Raw genomic sequence first — 21,825 nt, 5'->3', positions numbered from 1 at the left:
TTAATTTGAGTTTTAAAGAAAATTCAAAACTTTTTGTATATTTTCATCAAATGCAGTCTTTCATTCTTTGCTTTTACTGTCAATGGCTGATCTGCATTCTCATAACTGCCATGAATCCCCAGGATCAAAGTGAGCAGAGGGCCGACCAGCTGCTGCGCCAAGGAGCTGGTACAATGTAACATTATTAAAAAAAAAAAAAAAATTCTATATCATAGACTACTGCCACCACTTCTAGATACACAACAACATGCTGCATTGTAGGTTGAATATTGCTATTCTATGCAGATAGTTACATTCATGGCCTGAACTACTGTAGGAATTTCTGAAGGATTGCAAAATGTGGTTTTCTCGTTTTTTTTCCTCTGTGTTTCTAGTTGGACCACACACTGGGCCTGTGGGTCATTCAGAGGTTGCTTCTGGGTCATTTGTGGCCCATGAGCCTCAATTTGAATTGGTTGGAGGTAGAACTTAACAAAATGTCTCAAATCCCATACTCTTACCACACTGTCAAGTTCAGCACTTCGACCCTTTTGTAACCTCAGGCAATTAGACAGAGCACCATAGCAGGCGGGAGAAGGTTACACATTTCTTTGAGTATACAGAACAAATAGATAATGTTATAAAACAAAATTAAAATAATGTATGAACACCATACAAACTGGTATTTGTAAATGTTTAGACTTTTTAGGCAGTCATTTCTTGTGTTGCTTGAAGTGTCAACAACAACTCAGAGCATTATTGTCTTGACTTTACCAATCCTCCTTTCTTCTCTCTGATCAGCTTTTTTGCTGATCTTATAAAGCTAATCTCAGTATGATGTGGTCATCCTGTCTTCAAGGCAACTTTCCTTTTTTTTGTAATTAAATTTCTTATCTCTAAAAATGCTTTCAAAGCTCATACACTTCTGCAATGAGAGGCAGGGGACTATATTGTGGCATGCTTGTGTAACTATGGACAGTGATTTTAGGAAGCGCTATTGTTCACATCCAAAGTTTCATAAAACGTCTAAAATCAGATGCTTTAGCTATTGCTTCTGACATCATAGATGGGAACCAACAGGAAAGAATGTTTTTATAACTTACAGTATAATGCTCATATGATTTCACTAGCTGTACCTGCTCTCTATTATCATCAACAAAAACATGAGTAGCCCAGCAATACAATATATCAGAACTAATTGCAGTTTCTATTTAAACTAGTTATCAGTTAATTCTTATATAAACACTGAAGCATTAGTGGACAAGCTGCTTTTAAAATAACAATATATTTCAGCCTCAAAAAGCAAAATTAGACATCTTTGTAAAGATCGACTTTTTAAACGTTACAAGAAAAGATCTTATCTTTCCAGAAAGGTTCTGCTTAATGTTCCAAGGTTCCACCCTAGCTGATAAGTTGTGTTCCCTCCTGACTGTTTCCCCAGGTATATTTGCTCTTTCATCTGGGAACGTTAGATGAGTTATTTATTTATTTTTTTAGCAAACTTCACAATGTCCACCGCCTATCCAGTAAATAATTGAAACGATTGTGTTTACAGTACTTTTACCTAGAACATCCTCAGCCAGTGATGTGTTGGTATGTCAGAGACTTTCTGTAGGAATTGGATGCACTCCTTTTCCATACAAATGAGACATTATATCAGAGTTCAATTAGCATTTGCTTTTTTCTTCTCTTAATTTCAGACAATCTTCATGTAATTAGTGATCAAGTCTGGTACATCTCCCACTAAACCAGCTCAATTTCATTTTAAGCCCATTGTGCGAATTTTGTTTTTATTCATTCACCTAATCTATGCTAGTTCTGTGTCTGTCTTATAATTAGACCACTGTCCCAAACTGTTCATCAAAGCATGTGCAGCTGTACTATTAACTTCAAAAATTTGGAAGACAACAAACATGCCATACGTGCCAGTGCCAACCACCTCAACCCTTATGAAAGCACATTTTCCCCTGCATAAACTGTTCACAGACCAACCCTTGAAGCCACTCTTCGCATGTTTGGGTTTGCCTAAGTTGCCTTTACTGTTTTTCCAGCCACAGTTTAAACACGATGTGACAAGTGGTCCATGGTGCTGAATAAAGATGTTTTTCTGCATTCCCATCTGGACTCCGAGATTGCCTTATTTAAAGAGAGAGAGAGAGTCAGATCTCATCACTATTACCCAAAGTTTTACTTGTCATGAATCAATGTTGTTTTAGATTTATTTTGGAAAACATACATTTTTCTTTATTAACCTTATTGAAAAGTCTTGTTTCTACAGAATCCTCTGAGTGTCTCAATTAGACTCTTTATTGAAAGCCTTTAGTTATGTTTTTTTATTTTAGTCAGTCAGTCATTGTCCAACCCACAATATCTTAACACAGGGTCACGGGGGGTCTGCTGAAGCCATTCCCAGCCAACACAGGGTGCAAGGCAGGAACAAATCCCGGGCAGGGTGCCAGCCCACCTTAGGACACACAGACACCATCCGGGAAGCGAACCCAGGTTTCCTTACTGCGAGGCAGCAGCACTACCACTGTGCCACCGTGCCGCCTTTTTTATTTTACATTTATGCAATTATGTGATGCAGTTTTGTGCATGGCCGCCATGCAGTTGTCAAGAAACCACCCCCTCTGAAATTCGCGACCACCTGCATAATCGGCATGAGGCTATAAATAGCTTTGAGAGTGGGTAATTCAGACTTTCTAAGTCTTTTTGCTTCATACTCCAGTGTTTGGTTTTGGTTTTGACCCCAGTCTTATTTACAGGTCTCACTCTTGTCTAGCTGTAAGTCTTGTTGTACGGTACTATTCTCTCGGTTTTGTCCTTCATTGTTGTTTATCTACAGACAACAGAACATTACTATGGACAGCTTACACTTCTGTTTCCCCACTGCTTTCTACTTTAGCAGTGGCTGTTCTGTACAGTAGGACCTCACATTTTTCTTGCAAGTTGTTACAGCTGTCAGCCACTTACTTTAAACTTTAATACTCCACTGAACTGTCACTTTTCACCACTTTCCTATTTTTTTCCTTAACACGATTCTTCTTTAATACAATCAAAGCAAACAAGTAACCTTCTTCTGAAAGCAGCTGTCTTCTTTACACCTGATTTCCATTTTACTATTTTTAATCCTACCAGTTCCCTTCCATTCTCTGGCAAGGGTGGCTCAGGTTATGCCTTCTCTGCCACCTGTACAACAGGTTTCCATTTCCCAGCATTAGGCCAACAAGAAAAGCCACTTCTGCTCTTGTCTTAGTCTCCACTTGCTTGCGTCTGGCACTTCACTTGAAGATGGCTGACTTCAATATGGATTTAAATATTTCTAGGTTTACTACCATAACCTGATATTATTTCCTAAATTAATTTTGGGTTGGCCTACTCTTGTACCCTAAACTAACAGAGTCACAATCATCCAGACTCTCTCCACTTAAGCACTGATTATGATGTTTCCTGCATGGCCTGCCGCTCCACAGTACTCCCACAAAGTAAATCACTAGCTTGGGTGTGAACAAAATATGGATGTCTCTATAATTTACTGACCTAACACTGCCTTGCTTCTTGAGAACAATCAGACAAGTGAAGGCCCATACACCTTGGTTAAAGCCACTTACCACCCAAGCATATATTACTTCTGCCATGTTGTTCTTTATTGGAATTGTCTTTCCTCAACCTGGTAAGCCATGTGGGAGTCTTCCCACACTCTGTGTCTTTAACACTACATACCACATGCACGCAGTGATCAAAACAATATTTGCAAACAGGGTGCAAAGTATAATTACCCCAAAATCCTGCTGTTGACTATTCCGTGTTTTGTAATGGGAGGGTTCTAGAGTAACCCTGTTCCCCTTTTTGCTCTGTCATGTAGATCTTAATGTAATGCCTCAAATCCCATATTGTTACCTCAATGTCAAGTACTGTAATTCAGCAGTTAGATTTCCATAACAAGCAGGGGAAAGTTACACATTTATTTATGTATTATAGATAAAATAGCCCCATGATGATAAAAAAGCATGATCACCTGGTATTACTAGATGTTTAGATTTCCCTGCCTCCTAAACGAATTTGCTTTTTATCTTTCTTTTTTTCTGTTTAATTTTGTGTCTCCAAAAAATGCTTTCAGAGCTTATTCGCTTCTGCCATTAGAGTCAGGAGCTATAATATGGTGTACTTCTGTAACTAGGACAATTATATTATAATTTATAAAATGAGCTTCTTTAGGTCATGCTTCTGACATAAATGAGAGCCAACAACAAAGAATATTTACACAGCTTAGTCACAGATTGTGAAATCATATGTGTAATATACTATCAGTTACCAAGAAAAGCATGCATAACCAAGCAGTACAATATAGCAGAGGAAATTGCATATTTCAGTTAAACAAATTATCAATTAATTCTTAAGCAAATAATGAAGCAATAATGAACAAGCTGCTTTTAACATAATAAGGTGTTTCAGCATGAAAAGAAAAATTAGTTATTTTTGTAAAGGTCTTTTTAAACATTACAAAAACATTTTATTTTCTTTCCAGAAATGTTTCTCATTTCTCCAATAGACTTTTTCTGTAATAGAATATAAAATATATAAATGTAATAGTAACAGCAAATTTAAAATAGCTGTATTTCAATCAAGTAGTTGCCCAGTTATAATTTAAGTAAACTAGTGTTGGCATTGAGCTTAATTTATGATAGTGTAGACATGGATATTACTACAGTGTAAAAACTAGTGGTTTGTTATTATCATACTGAGATTTCAGAATAGGGTTTTTAAAGAAGCATATCATCATGGACTACCTGATTTATATTACCATGTGCAGTTTATAATTTTATGCTCTGACATTTTCTGTCCAAAACCTGAAAAATGCTGCTTAAATCAATACTAAAAATGTACATAAATTCAAACATTATTATATTTGGTCTTTTGAATTGGTAAATTCCAAGATATTTTTATTTAAACAAACTTAAGTTGCTTTTGTAACAACATGTTTTTTAAAATCTTGTCAGAGAATCACTTTGTTAAGTGTGTAACCTTTGCCATTGTAAGATTTACATTTGCAAACATATTAAGAGTAATATTTAACAGATGAGTTAAACTGATTCACATTTTAAATACAGTGTCTCAAATTCCTGGTGCTTCAATTGTCTATATCTGTCCTTTTTTGATATTCAGCTTCCTGTGTGAAATCAGACCTGTCAGTTTTATATTACTCCATTATTCAGGTGTTCTTGAATAATATCCGTTGTTGTTCTGTTTTCAAAGTATCTTATGTAAGGGATAAGGCTTTATTGCCTAGCCTGTGTACAAATCAATAATTAGAATCTGAATTGGGCCGACGTCTCATGAACTCAGTTATTTGTAACTGAGAGACTGCATTACATTCGCCAGTGTGCCATTTAAATATATGATATACGGTACCGTATGTGCTTTCCCTTCGTCACATTGTAAGGACTATACTCAATATTAGGTTGAGTTCAATGAACAAGCAAATTACACAAATTTGCAGTTTTTAGATCGTATTTAGTATGTTGTTTTGCCTGTAATGATATAACTGTGTCTCTGCAGTGTTTTTCTGTTAAAACAGTATATGTTATACCACTAAGAGAGGTGATGCTTACACTAAATCAATTTTACTTTGGTATTAATAAATGGAGCAGCTTGTTTCATTGCCAGTGTACGCAAGTCAAACAGCCACTTTGTTAGAAATTTAACTTGATTTTTACTTGCTACAACTTGTTGTTAGAACTGGTGTACATTTTCCTCCTACATCCCACAGTCCTATATGCAGAATTGTGGCTACAGGATGTAAATGATTGGATAGACATCTGTAGATGTAGATGCCCAGTCAGAAAGTAAATGCAAAACTTCTGTTACTTTTATCAGCATTGTGTAGGGTATGGAATTAAAAAGCATTTAATCTTGTCATCTGCAAGTTAAACAATTATAGGCCTTATCTGATTGGGAACCACTGCTTTAGCGCAATGAAGTGACCTAAGTTTTTTAAGGTACAACCCACTTTTGGGCTACAATTTTGTTTGCAACCCCCCACTACCATACTCAACCCCATTCATAAACGCACGTCAGCTGAGCATTGGTAAAAGTTAACAAATGATAGAAATACTGGCATCATCTGTTACCCAGTAGCGCAATTTGTTTCTCTTTGTTCTTTATGTTTCCTGGACTTTCCACCATGTTCGAGAAAGAGCATGTTAATTATTTTTAATTACCGCATTGTTGCTCAGCGGCACTGGAGTCTTCTGGAAATTTTGTTTTTGCTTTATTTATATAAGCAGCAAAGCACAGTAAGGCATCATTTCCAAACTGTGTGCTGTGCTGTTGAGTGACAAGTACAATATTGAATATTCAGTGATAAGTACGAGCTATACCCATTTTGTTAAATATGGGTAAATTTTTAAAAAGATCATTGGAACCTTTGATGTCTGGCTGTAACAAGAATAAAAAGAAAAATAGATTGTACCATGATAAATATCCCAAATATTGTTTTACACTTAGTTCAAATAAACGCCAGTGTATAGTTTGTCGAGAAGTGTTGTCAAAAGAAAGTATGAAGCTGTCAAAACTACTTTGACATTTAAATACCAAACATCCAGAAAAAAAGACAAGCCAGTGGAATTCTTTAAATGAAAGCTAAACTACCTCCACTTCGGCAACCACTACTAATGAAAAAGCATTATTAGTAAGTTATCAAGTTGCATTTTGCATTGCAAAAGCCAGTAAGCTACCTACAAATGCCGAAAATCTGCTTTTACAAACAGCTGTAGGTAAGGTGCAAATAATGCTTGGTGAAAAAGAGGCTGATAAGGTCAAAACAATACCTCTCTCCAATAATACGATCCAAAGAAGAATAATAGCCATGGCAGAAGATATTATTAGTAGTAGTAGTATTATTACCCTAAGTTCTTGTCTATAAGCCGCGGCTTATCTAAGGAAAAAAGTTGTGAAAATGAAAAAATAGAATATCGGCTTATACATAAATCCGGCTTATACAGTAATCCCTCCTCCATCGCGGGGGTTGCGTTCCAGAGCCACCCGCGAAATAAGAAAATCCGCGAAGTAGAAACCATATGTTTATATGGTTATTTTTATATTGTCATGCTTGGGTCACAGATTTGCACAGAAACACAGGAGGTTGTAGAGAGACAGGAACGTTATTCAAACACTGCAAACAAACATTTGTCTCTTTTTCAAAAGTTTAAACTGTGCTCCATGACAAGACAGAGATGACAGTTCTGTCTCACAATTAAAAGAATGCAAACATATCTTCCTCTTCAAAGGTGTGTGTGTCAGGAGCACAGAATGTCACATAGATAGAGAAAACAATCTCTAGCAAACAAATCAATGGTGCTGTTTGGCTTTTAGGTATGCGAAGCAACACGGCACAAAGCTGTTGAAGGCGGCAGCTCACACCCCCTCCGTCAGGAGCAGGGAGAGAGAGAGAGAGACAGAGACAGAGTTTGTTTTTCAGTCAAAAATCAATACGTGCCCTTCGAGCTTTTAAGTATGCGAAGCACTGTGCAGCATGTCTTTTCAGGAATCAGCTTTACAAAAGATAGCAACGTGAAGATAATCTTTCAGCATTTTTAGACAAGCGTCCCTATCGTCTAGGTGTGCGAACAGCCCCCCTGCTCAATCCCCATACGTCAGGATCACAGATAGTCAGCGCAAGAGAGAGAGAAAAGTAAGCAATCTAGCTTCTCAGCCATCTGCCAATAGCGTCCCTTGTATGAAATCAACTGGGCAAACCAACTGAGGAAGCATGTACCAGAAATTAAAAGACCCATTGTCCGCAGAAATCCGCGAACCAGCAAAAAATCCGCGATATATATTTAAATATGCTTACATATAAAATCACAATTTAAATGACCGCTACGCGCGCGTGTTGACTCGGAGACGCCCAGAGCAGAAAGAACGCGCTCCGGCCGCGCCATGCGGGGAGTGAGAGAGACGCCAATATCTCACACTCTCTCCCCCCTTAAAGAAATTAAATGGGTGCGAGTGAGACCACTGACCTCCCTCTTTTCTATTAGATATAGGTTATAGTACGTTCGGCTTATCCATGAGTACGTCTTATCTATGATAAGATTTTATTTTAAAAATTCGTATGATTTTTGGTCTCCGGCTTATAGACGAGTCCGGCTTATAGACAAGAACCTAGGGTACAATAATAATAATAATACATTTTATTTATAAAACTTGATTTCTGGTTGTCTTTATACAACAGAAATACATTTGATTCATTCTAGTGCATTCAAGAACTCATGGGAAATGAGTAGCCAGGTATGCACATTGCAAAAGATCACTTTAAGTAATAATTAATAATAATAATTGTTTGCATTTATATAGCGCTTTTCTCACTACTCAAAGCGCTCAGCAATTGCAGGTTAAGGGCCTTGCTGAAGGGCCCAACAGAGCAGAGTCCCTTTTGGCATCTACGGGATTTGAACCGGCAACCTTCCGATTGCCAGTGCATACCCCTAGCTTCAGAGCCACCACTCCGTCCAGGTCTAAAACAGTGAATGACTTTAGCTAAGAAAGAACATTTGTAGGTTATATTTTTGTAAATCATCACACATCTGGTAGTAACAATGTCAGAAACATGGCCTAGTGGTTTTGATATAATTTTTAAAATTTTGTTCAATAAGCTTGATAGAAAAAGGGTGGATTCTCTGCAAAACTGACTTGTTGGTCAGATCATCCACTGTAGAATTAACTTTGAAGCAAATCTAATTATCTCTCTATTATAAAAAAAATCCTGTAGTGAAAAAGTACGGCTACAATATGTGATCTTCACGTTAAGATCACGGAAGACACTTAAAAGACCCGCGACATTAGAGAGATTGGCCACGGAGCGTCTCGCGGGGACCTTAAACATGAGACTTTGTGCCAAGAGACTGACCCAGGACCGTGTTGCGATGATGTAGAACATGAGATTCTTGCAAGACATGCCCTACTTACAAATAAATAAGAGCAAGGGCATCCAGCAACACACTCACTTGTGTTTTGGCTTTGAGCACACACAGATCCAGGGCTCTCAGCGCATATAAAGCGTATAAGGACAATACGTTATAAATGAAACGTAGATGACAAAGCAAAGAAGAAAGCAGCGCCGAGAAAAGAGACTCAAAAGTGTTGGAGAGACAAAAAAGAAAAAGAATAATCTAGGTGCACATTTAGAAAATAAGGAAAGTAATTATCAGCCCTGAACAAGTGGAATTGAAAAAAAAAAAAGTACGTCCAATCGGGACGTTTGCACTATACACATGCACAGCAGGTTAGAGATTATGAAAGTAATGGAATTAGAAAGGCTCAAAAAAAAAATAGCGCGATACACATGTGGAGAAAGTTAAAGAATATGAAAGTAGGAAAATTAGAAAGTATAAATAAAAAAGAAATTATTACTCGGAAAAGGGAAAATAATCACCACGGACCAGGTGTTATTAAAAAAAAAAAAGCAGGATAAAGCGAGGTCAGAAATAAAAGACAGAGTAGAAAACAAAGTAAAACATCATAAAAAGGTTAAAAAAATGTAGGCGCGAAACACATGCAGAGCAAGGTACAGAATATGAAAGCAGAAAAAAAGACTGTCAAAAAAAAAAAAGAAAGTAAACATCACGTTAGCGCAAAGAAAGAAATTATTACTTGGAGAAATAACGAAAAGACGAATAGAGATCGAATATATGGACATGGGTGATATGTCAGAAGTATGTAAAAATTGTAAGGCTTTGAAGTTTAAGTCAAGAGAATTTCAAAAATGAAGTTTACCTCACATGCATTTATTGGTTACTTTGCAAAAAAAATTAGTAACTGCTGATGATGTAGATCATTTTGTCTGTGCTGAAATTCCAAACAGAAAAAGCTATACTGAATTATGGTACAAAGTCATTAACCACATGTCTCACTGACCTCATTAAAAAGATTCAGCACGTTGGGACTCGAAAGATTCCAAATATTGTTTTTACAGAAGTTCTGAAATAAAAGTGAAACTAATGAAATAGCAACAATTCAAAGACAAAAAAAATCTTAAGTGTGTATCCGGAAAAACAAAAACGGGGGTTGGCGAGCGAAGCAAGCAGGGGGCGAAGCCCCCTAGTCTATCTATAAAAATGCAATGTTCACTCACTCACTATCTCGTCAGCAAACATACTATTTCTCATTTAGTTAACTCTTTTAGGGCTAATTTTTTTTTGTTTCTTTTCTCCCAGGACTGAATATTTTTCCAAAAACTAACATTTTTTAAAAAAGAACACAAAGCAATTGTTTAACATATCAAATCAACAAAAAATATTTACTTTTGACAAATGTTACTGTCTTGCATGTTGTATGAGCCTGCATACTCTATGATTTCACATACATATCACATACATTTTACACAGCAAAGTCTGATCTCGTTCAAAGCAGCCAATTTCAGTCATTGCCACATTGCACTCCTTACCATATGTGTTGCTTTGGTGCCTATTTTTCAGTTGTCTGTTGCTGCATTTTCTCACATATATTGTTAGTGTGTACTGTAGAGAGACAAGTCACCCATTTGCCATCGTGCCATGCCACTGCCACCAAGTTTTCTGCCTGCATGAAAACCGTATTGTCACCTCTTTTCATCTTCTGAAACTTTATGAACTTTATGTATGGCATTATAGCCTGGCTCACCCCATGGGATTTGCTTCTGTTTATTACAGAAGTGAATAAAACTTTGCAGCAGCACGTACCTAAGCCACCAGGGGACAAAACACGTTTGGACCAATGCTCCCTGAAGTTATCTCACCAGTTCTGTCCCATCTCTATTTGTAATGCCACAGCGCGCTTCATCTCGTCTTTCGTTGTGGGTTTCCACTTTGAATAACGAGAATGCGATGCAAACGCAGCCCGCGATTCAAAAAAAATCTCTGCCTACCTGTTTGTCTCGTCTGACATTAGCTGAAAAGCAGCATCAGGAGAGAGCAGCCTGAAGTACAGCAGCTGGTGATCTGTCGTGTCCAACAGCAAGCCATGCCGTCTTGTAAACTCCGGTAGCCAGATCGGCTCTCAACGGATCAATGTCTGTGTATTTATCCCATGCGAACCTTGCCGTAGATGCATCGGCTGCGCGAAGGCACTCGACTGGTAGCAGATCCGCTGGCACGGCATCGGCTGGTGTCTGATCAGCTGATGCCTGCTTCTCACACTCTTGCTCGATCTCCTGATCACTGCCAATAAAATCCGATTCTGAAAAATCAAGAGTCCGACTCCGCGATAATGCGCAAAACATTGTCTGCCGAGTGTTTTCTTTTCTGCACTTGCTTCGCTGCCTTTTCACATGTCGGTGCCATCTTGCCATTGTTTACATTTCGCAACTCATGCACACGCAAGGTTTAGTTGCCGAGTCAACGAGTCTAGCATTCCTCCAAGCACAGAGGGAATGCCTGTGACGTGACAGTGAGTTTTGTCGCCATTAACAGCTGATTGTCGCCCCCTATCCCTGGATGTCGACTTTTGTCGACATTAGCCTTCAACCCCTCCTGTCGACAAAAGTCGACATCCGCCCTAAAAGAGTTAAAAAAAAACTAAGCATTTGGCAGGATGGTACATCAGGGGAAGTAGGTATCAGCAAAGAAAGGACATTTTAAAAAAATAATTACTGGTACTCCTCCCCAAAATAGTAACACTCAGTACCCTAAACTCTCAAAAATGCCTTGACTAATTTTGTTTGAAATTTGCTGATGTTCTAGAAAAAAGAAAGTGAGACGACCCATTTTTTTATTTGTCAATATCTCTTATATATATTTCTCTTCTAGTTCGTCTTGCTTCCACTTCAAAACCGGTCCCGCCCACACACAGCTGACACGGTATTTCTCGATTCCTATTCGTCGTCTTCCATGTCATGCACTATACTGGCCTGCTGAACATAATACATCCAACAAGTACTCGGGGTGCTGCCACAACAGTAAAGTAGCTTTACCACCCTTGCTGGAGCCACCTGTGTCTTTACAACAGCTTCTTACACAGCAAACATCAGAAGCTAAAACTTATCGTGAACACATTCGAGAATACAACTTTTCTCTGCCGTTTGCTTCCATGGGTGTACAGATAACTCAACCTCCTGGCCACGGACCATACTGTTTTAAAATACACGGGCAAATTTATCACCAAATCTCTCCACTATACGCTAACACTTCTACCTCTCCAGGATATGGACAGTTGAATGTTTTTGACACAGCGCAAGCTACTAAAGTACGCTTACAAAATAAAGCAAATTTTGCATGCAGCGAAAATGTACTTCTCCAGCTAGATTCCATGCTCAGAACCATCAACCCCTTCGCTAAATCATACAAACACATGCATGAAATCGCTCAGTCCAATCCAACAGCATCTGTACGAATGGTTTTCAAGGAAACCCCTAGGCAGGATTTACAACGATACAATGCCCCGACATGTCACACCGATGTTGCAGTGATTTTCGTTGGAGAAGATGGCGAAACGCCTGCCAAAAGGGACATTTGCATCTATCCCATAGGCAACTCCTGTAAACAGATTTCCACACTCAATATGAATTGCGATCCTATGGTTTACCCACTTTTATTCCCTTACGGAGACATTGGCTGGCACAAAGATTTACAACATGTTCCCAATAAAAGAACCACCAAGCGAATAAGGCTTACTCAATGCCAATTTTCCGTGTACAGAGGAATACATTTAGTATTTTGCACTCCAGCGGCAAACTGTTCCAACAGTACGTTGTAGATGCGTATGTTAAAATGAAGGGCGCGCGTCTCAACTATCTCAGATTTCATCTACAAGATCTGCGCATGGAACTATCAGATGCATTGCAAGCAAACGCTGAAAATAACAACGTACGTGTAGGCAAAATGATCATATTACTGTCCACATTTCCAGGAAGTCCAAGATACATGCAACAAAACTATCAAGATGCCATGGCCATAGTACGTAAATTCGGAAAGCCTGATTTATTTATCACTTTCACATGTAATCCTGCTTGGACGGAAATTCTACATGCACACTGCGTCTTTCAAGAAGTATTTATTTCTTCTTGATTTCTGAATTCCTTTCACACCATTTTCCGTTCCTATTCTTACACCGCCGTATGCTACGGCGGGCGTCGGCTAGTTTATTAATATTGTGCTAAAGTGTATGCTCTTTGATTCATTGAAAGTGTCATAGACATGCAAAAAGAGGCATGGACATGTCTGGCATTTACAGTGAGGTGTGAATGGTTGGCGAAGCTCAATGGTTAGCAAATGTGCTATAACGCTCCAGTGAGGGTACCAAGTGCTTTGGCTGTGAAAGTATTTGTTGCTTTGCTGAAAGCAAAAAGGGAGGGTCCCATTCTTGATACACTTTTGACATTGTCATTTGTGAAAACCCCACCAAGAATCTTGCACACAGTAGTTTTCTACATTCAAAGTCCTTAAGTGTTTCATCCATTGTAATAAACGGACATTTGGGGGGGCTTTGCTGGCAGCAGTGTTATTTTGCTTTTTTACTATCATTCCGAAGTATCCTGTAGTCAACCCAAGAGGATTTAATTAACAAGTATATTAAAAGCATGACCAGGAGACCAAGGGTTCAGAAAGAGTCTACAGCTGCCAAAGACTGACTTGGAAGAGACAGGAGAAGGAATAGATCAACTGGGATCTTAACGCCGCAGCATCGGCTCCAACCTAGAGCAAACGTTGGAGCCAAACTGTGGTGATGCAAGTAGTGAAAATTCAGTCTCAACCACTGCCATCTACTACCAATAACCCCAGTGAGTCAACAGCATCAACTTCAACTGGAGTCACAACTCCGCCTTTGAAGAGTAGAGAGCATTTAAATGAACTGTCTGAGCTGAAGGTAACGATTACTGCATTCATGGGTGGGGAATGGGGGGTATAAATGATATAAAGAGTGATATAAAAAAAGATTTAAAGAAGGATTTACACAGGAGAAATGACAAGCTCCTTCAGGATGTAAAAGACCACGAGGTATGTTTAAGCAACAACTTTGCTGTAAGCTTTAAAACTATTCTAACAAGAATTGATGAAGAAAATATGAGTAAAATTGAGATTTAAAATTGGAGTACTTGGTGCTCATCTTGATGAAGTTAAGCAGACGTTTATGACTCTTATTGAAGTTGAACAATTGACTTCCGCCATTGACAAAAAAGCAACTACTGTAGCTTCTGAATGCAAAGTACTCAGTGATAAACTAGCTGTGCTGGAAGATAAATATACAAGCAGCAACATCAGAATTGAAAGTCTTCTTGAAAACCTTGAAATTCCAAACCCAGTGAAATTCATAGCTGAACTATTCTCTAAAATAATTGGAGGACTTAAAATCAGACACCGAAATCTCAGCAGCTTACCGCATACATGGATCGAATGCCTCAAAACCAAGAAGCCTGATTATATGTTTCGATAAATTACGGGTTAAAGAAAACTTAATGCTGATTCTCAGACAGAAAGAGGAGATTGTATTTGAAAACTGCTTTGATATTTTCCCAGATTTCTGTCCTTCAACAGCTGCCAAATGAGCTGCATTCTACAGTATTAAACAGTGCTTACAGAGATGAAATTAGATACAGCCTCTTGTTTCCTGATGAAACAAGTGAAAGTGATTTTTAATGACCAATTCTGCATCTTTAATTCTCCTAAAGAAGCAGAAAAAGAACTAAAAAGACTAATCCTGACATTATTTAAAACATAAACATGAGTCATATCGTGTACAGGTAATGCAATGAAGATTCTGCTATTTTTAATGCAATATTTGCCGTAACTGTATATTTACTTTTTTGACGCCTTTGTTTTCTTATTCTTTCCAATTACTGTATTGAAATTTCTTCTATTAATTACAGTATGTGTATATTTTGTGTAACCACTAATAATAATAATAATAAGGAACTAGTAATTCACAGTGTTTTTAGGCATTTTTCCCCCTCAGGGGACTGTTTAACATCAGTGGCATGGCACTATGTAACTTTCAATTTTATTACTGGGTGGAAAATATACAAGGTGGACATTGATACATTGAGGAATATACACAAGCCTGGTCAGTTTTATTGAAATAAAATCTTCCTGCACTTCTTTATGTGCCCTAGTAAATACAAATTTTCATCAATATACAGTGGAACCTCGGTTCACGAACGTCTCTAAAACATGTACAAATCGGGTTACGACCAAAAAGTTCGCCAAACTTTTACATCTGTTCACGACCACACGCTCGGTATACGAACAAGCCAGTTTCCCTTTCAGTTTGTGCGCGCCAATGATTTCCACACGTGTTCAGTCTCTCCCTGTGCATTCCCTGTGCAGCGAGAGAGAGACACACACACAAGACAGACAGACACACACACGCACGCACCAGAAAGAGAGGGCTGTTAAAGAATGCATTGGGCTTGTTTTTAAAGAGACTGATTCGAGCATTGTTTTAACCTTGTTATATTTAATTAAGACTTTTTTCTATTGGATTTTAACCTCCACTTCACTTCTGTTTACAGCGATCGGTTCGTAGCGTGCAGCAGGGGCGTCCCTGTCGGGCATGGGACCCGGCTGTCCTTCACAATTTGTTCTTAAAAATCATTAAAAAAAATATATTTACATACAGTTCATACGGTCTGGAACGGATTAATTGTATTTACATACAATCCTATGGGGGAAATTACTTCGGGTCACGACCAAATCGGGTTACAACCAGAGTTTTGGAACGAATTACGGTCGTGACTCGAGGTTCCACTGTACTAATAATCTAATTGGCCATCAGTCTCTTAGAATATGGAAACAAATCAGGAAGACAGAGAAGCTTTTATCTTTTTCACCACTGTATGATAGTCATCTTTTTGTACCCTGTCAAACCTACACAGTATTTAATATTTGATGTTTTTATTTATTTTTAATATTTGTAAAATGTCCATGATCAAACACTTAGTGAACTATATGCTGTATATATAATGTATTTGCATCTTATGAACAATTATGCTTCAAATTTAACTTCCCATCAACCCAGTTTTTTACTACTGTCAAATCAGAGACTTTGCTAAAAGGAACCTGCCCATTTTTCCTTACCTCCCAACCCTTTCTATTCCAAAGGCAATACTGATGCGCAATGCATTCAATCGTTCAACTTAAAATCTTTTATCAAGCACATTTATCTTGTTTACAATTGTCAAAATGTATCCAAGGCAACATTCAACCTGTGAATGTTGCAGTCTATCTCCAACCTCATTGGGCCACATGTTTTGAGCATGCAATGCTTATCAGACAGCCCTGGTGTCACTGTTACTCCTAACCCGTTAAAGCTGTATTTGATATAGTCTCGGATGGGCTTAAAGTGGAGAAGGACGAATTGATTGTAATTGCCTATGGCATAATACTAGCACGTAGACTTACCTTGTTCAAGTGGAAGAATCTCAGCCCACATCGTATATGTCAGTTGGTGACTGACGTTCTATACCATTTATGGAATTAAAAAAATTAAATTCTCGCATAGACAATCTGTTCAAAACATTTCTAAAATAAGGACAGGTCTAATTAATCAAATCTTAGAATAAGCATTTATATTGGGGGAAAAGGACATTCTCCTTTCGTTATTGAAGATTAGCTCATGCTGTTGGCTCTCCTCTCTTTTTGGGTGGGGGTTGAATTCTGGTTTGTTAAGTTTGACATGATTGTATGGAATGTTGTTTTTTTCAAATAAAATAAATAAAATAATTGTTTTTAGTTTTTCAAATTTGTCCTTTTAATATGCAAAAATGCATAAATTATTAGCTTTGTCCACCTGCCTTAAAATGCATTTTCTGGACATATGATTTTGTCCATGATTGTTTAGTTAAGATAGAAAGGAAGCTATAGCTAATAAAGTAATCATATCATCGATGATTCATAAATGTACAGTATGCATTTTCATTTTTTTTTATCTCCCTTCTCTAGCTCTACTACCAGGTGCTGAATTTTGGGATGATTGTTTCATCAGCACTTATGATTTGGAAGGGCTTAATGGTTATTACAGGCAGTGAAAGTCCAATTGTAGTGGTGCTCAGGTAAGTTGCATGCATGGACAAGCTTTGTTAATTTATTTTGGATATTTAAATTCTGCTAGGAACTATACGTTAGTCAAGGAAACCTGCAATCTATATCTATATATATATATATATATATATATATATATATATATATATATATATATATATATATATATATTATATTATATATTTAGACTAATACATTTTCCCTTCAGGCTGCAGATTTAGATTGTTGTTTGAAGTATTCATTTTTTCATCTAAAACCCAAATGTCTTCAGTGCATAATAAAAACAAGGAGGGGATTGGACTTGTATGTTTAATATAGTTAGCTGCTTGAATGTTGAAATGTTAGTTTATTATTACTGAATATGTTAAAAATAACCAAAATGTTTAATAAGTATGCTTTCATTATGTTCACAAGCTTGTGAGAGAAAGATTTTTAGGAGTGCCAGTTTTTAAAATAATTCTGTAATATGCATTTTTGTTTTGATAAAATTTTGAAAAATAAAGTGTTTGCTTGATAACTATTTAAAAGATATATAATGATAATAATAATAAATATGTTTCAGTGGAAGTATGGAGCCCGCATTTCACAGAGGAGATCTTTTGTTCCTTACTAACCGAGTAGAAGATCCAATTAGAGTTGGCGAAATTGTTGTCTTCCGGATAGAAGGAAGGGAGATTCCAATTGTACACAGAGTTTTGAAAATTCATGAAAAGTAAGTCAAACATATATTACTGTAGTTTTCATTTTTTTCAGCATTATATTTTTTAACAAAATTAACAGTGTACTTGTGATTAATAAGCTTGATATGGTCTTAACTATGCCTCTGCCACACTGCAAAAAATGTGTTTGATTTAGAACAAGTCTGCAAATTGATGATCTCAAAAAAATGTAGAGAATAGATAATGGAATGACAGGTTTTATAATGATAGATAGATAGATAGGTCAACTTTCTGTAGTAAGGTAAGGTCAAAGAAGGACTTGATCATGACCTAAAATCCTTCTAACCTTCCAGCACCTCAGAGAGGCACATATATATGCATTTTGAATCAGTTGGTTCTTCCAGATCTCTAGATCAAAATGCATGTGAACAGATAAAAGTCAGATGATGTGATGTGACAGATGATAACTCTGCAGACTTGCAAACCATGTATAAGAGCCTCCAAGTTAAATAGCTAAGATTCCTTTATATACTGCAACGGTGCATTGCATGGTTTGCATGCAAATATGTAGATTTTGTGATTGGAGATAGTGCTTTGTAAGCACTCTGTAATATGTACTGTACAAAGTATTTTGAACCAGATTAAAACTTTCTGAGGGTAACTAGATGCATAGCATGCTTCTGTCATGTTTACACACCCTTCTCACCCATCCTGTCAAGTATATTATGAACTGTTTTTGTGTGTCAGATCCTTCTGTGCTGATGTGCTGAAATGCATGTAATCTCAACTGTGTGAATTCTGTTATCACCTCCTGAAATGCTGCACAGCTACTAATAAATCCACAGTTTTTTGACTGGCCTTGTCAGACCAATTTAGTTAATATTATGAGGCACTTGACCCTGGATCATGTAACCACAATTCCTTTTGTGGTATTGCTTCAGTTCATCCTTAAGTTGTGTAAAGCCTACCTAGAACAGGATTCCAGAACGATGACTGTGTGCACAGTACTCAACAGAGAACATTGTAGTGTTACAATTTTCCATCTCTAGTACTACTACATTAATTTTCTTATGGAAATGGATGTGATATACAGTGGTGTGAAAAACTATTTGCCCCCTTCCTGATTTCTTATTCTTTTGCATGTTTGTCACACAAAATGTTTCTGATCATCAAACACATTTAACCATTAGTCAAATATAACACAAGTAAACACAAAATGCAGTTTTTAAATGATGGTTTTTATTATTTAAGGAGAAAAAAATCCAAACCTACATGGCCCTGTGTGAAAAAGTAATTGCCCCCTTGTTAAAAAATAACCTAACTGTGGTGTATCACACCTGAGTTCAATTTCCGTAGCCACCCCCAGGCCTGATTACTGCCACACCTGTTTCAATCAAGAAATCACTTAAATAGGAGCTGCCTGACACAGAGAAGTAGACCAAAAGCACCTCAAAAGCTAGACATCATGCCAAGATCCAAAGAAATTCAGGAACAAATGAGAACAGAAGTAATTGAGATCTATCAGTCTGGTAAAGGTTATAAAGCCATTTCTAAAGCTTTGGGACTCCAGCGAACCACAGTGAGAGCCATTATCCACAAATGGCAAAAACATGGAACAGTGGTGAACCTTCCCAGGAGTGGCCGGCCGACCAAAATTACCCCAAGAGCGCAGAGACGACTCATCCGAGAGGTCACAAAAGACCCCAGGACAACGTCTAAAGAACTGCAGGCCTCACTTGCCTCAATTAAGGTCAGTGTTCACGACTCCACCATAAGAAAGAGACTGGGCAAAAACAGCCTGCATGGCAGATTTCCAAGACGCAAACCACTGTTAAGCAAAAAGAACATTAGGGCTCGTCTCAATTTTGCTAAGAAACATCTCAATGATTGCCAAGACTTTTGGGAAAATACCTTGTGTACTGATGAGACAAAAGTTGAACTTTTTGGAAGGCAAATGTCCCGTTACATCTGACGTAAAAGGAACACAGCATTTCAGAAAAAGAACATCATACCAACAGTAAAATATGGTGGTGGTAGTGTGATGGTCTGGGGTTGTTTTGCTGCTTCAGGACCTGGAAGGCTTGCTGTGATAGATGGAACCATGAATTCTACTGTCTACCAAAAAAATCCTGAAGGAGAATGTCCGGCCATCTGTTCGTCAACTCAAGCTGAAGCGATCTTGGGTGCTGCAACAGGACAATGACCCAAAACACACCAGCAAATCCACCTCTGAATGGCTGAAGAAAAACAAAATGAAGACTTTGGAGTGGCCTAGTCAAAGTCCTGACCTGAATCCAATTGAGATGCTATGGCATGACCTTAAAAAGGCGGTTCATGCTAGAAAACCCTCAAATAAAGCTGAATTACAACAATTTTGCAAAGATGAGTGGGCCAAAATTCCTCCAGAGCGCTGTAAAAGACTCATTGCAAGTTATCGCAAACGCTTGATTGCAGTTATTGCTGCTAAGGGTGGCCCAACCAGTTATTAGGTTCAGGGGGCAATTACTTTTTCACACAGGGCCATGTAGGTTTGGATTTTTTTTTCTCCCTAAATAATAAAAACCACCATTTACAAACTGCATTTTGTGTTTACTTGTGTTATATTTGACTAATGGTTAAATGTATTTGATGATCAGAAACATATTGTGTGACAAACATGCAAAAGAATAAGAAATCAGGAAGGGGGCAAATAGTTTTTCACACCACTGTACATAGATTTAACCTACTTAGTCCAGTTCTGTGGTTGCAATATGGTGAAGCAGAGTACAGCCTAGGATGTGGTGCCAGTGTTGGTTTGCTATTCCATATTGAAAAAGGACTAGGTGGGGATGTGAAACCAGTATTTTTGAGCTACAGAACAAAAGGTTAACTACTCCATCATATGTGCAATATAATGTAAACATGTTCTAACACGGTTTGTATCTGGAAACCTTGAAAGCCATGAAAAAAATTATTAAAAAAAATTTAAATGGTAGTTAAGTCATAGAAAATATTAAAGTAAATTCCAATGTCCACATTGTGAGATTAATCATCTGATAATTTGCCAAAAAAACACATTAATTTCACATTTAATGACCTTATGCATTATTATCACTTTGCATTTTGTTCATTGTGCATGTGGGCAAACTGGTATAGATATGTAGTAGCCATTAACCTGCACATAGAATTATTAGTGTGGTGAGTTAGTAAATAGCAGTAAATAGTTAGCCAGGTAATTACACAGTGCCTATTAGAAATGTCACTGGCATTTATCCCACATTCAAAATGCCAGAAAAGTTTGTGTTTAATTTGAGATGGTTGAACAATGCAGACTGCTAATATTGCCTTTAGCAAGACAAATTAAGCAAGCATATGTTTAGGTACCATTACTGTTTGAAGAAGTTTGACTTTGAAATGAGTCAGTTTAGAAAATCCACATAAAAGGAAGTGAATATTATAAACTGAGGAAGAGCAGGGAAGCCAGTAATTTTGTTAAGAATTTTTTGCACCTTTCGTGGGGCTATCATCACATCTGACCAACACAACTGCGAGCTGTTCAAGTGCCACTGGGTTAGCTGAGAATGGTGCTAGTGAGATCTCTAAAATGTTTCCTGTTAGTGAGAGAGAGGCATACAGAGTGGACCCTCTTCCCAAGGTATACCTCATACTTTTCTTTCACAACAGTTTACTACCTAAAATATGTCAAAATTATTTTTTATGATCCCTTATTTGCTTAATATACACTGTATTGTATTACTAGCACCACAACACAGTACAATATCTGTATTTTTACACGCATGATAAAGTGTTGCTTTCGGAAACAGCAGTCAAATAAAACATGCTTTTTTTTCAGGAATACTTTGTATCTTTTGTTTGCACACACCAAAATATTACCCTGAGTTGGCTCTGTGCCCACCACATGTTTAATGGCACATTTGTTGTCCAGGAAAACTACACAGTATTTATATTTGTACTAAAAGTGTAGCGGTCCTCCGTAGAATTGCTTAAATAGCAATTAAATCTAACTATGCTATTACTCTGGGTGAATAGCATGAGCTTCGATGCCAGTTTTAATAAGCAGTCAGCAATTTATAATAGGCCACTTGTTTGAGTTCTTACGTGTTCTTATTAATAAGGTTTATGTAATTGTGTACAAATAAGTGTACAAATCCTGTATAAAAAAAAAAATGGAAACT

The 21,825-nt window shown here is 37.5% G+C and overlaps 2 protein-coding genes across 3 annotated transcripts in view; both read left to right on the top strand.

The window, feature by feature from the left end:
- The window catches only part of LOC127526110 (craniofacial development protein 2-like), a 1,015,936-nt gene that overhangs the window by 200,845 nt on the left and 793,266 nt on the right, over positions 1-21,825 (top strand). The gene's annotated exons all lie outside the window — the stretch shown is intronic.
- Positions 1-21,825, top strand: part of sec11a (SEC11 homolog A, signal peptidase complex subunit) — a 50,581-nt gene that overhangs the window by 20,782 nt on the left and 7,974 nt on the right. For both annotated transcript variants that reach the window (XM_028822902.2, XM_028822903.2), the window contains exons 2-3: positions 16,893-17,002; positions 17,554-17,703. In XM_028822902.2, the coding sequence (XP_028678735.1) occupies positions 16,893-17,002; positions 17,554-17,703 (260 nt within the window). The remainder of the gene's footprint in view (positions 1-16,892; positions 17,003-17,553; positions 17,704-21,825) is intronic.

This window comes from Erpetoichthys calabaricus, chromosome 17, assembly GCF_900747795.2.
Source record: "Erpetoichthys calabaricus chromosome 17, fErpCal1.3, whole genome shotgun sequence".
Lineage (NCBI taxonomy): Eukaryota > Metazoa > Chordata > Cladistia > Polypteriformes > Polypteridae > Erpetoichthys > Erpetoichthys calabaricus.
Note: the sequence above shows the minus strand (reverse complement) of the source record. Positions and strands in the feature narration are given on the sequence as shown.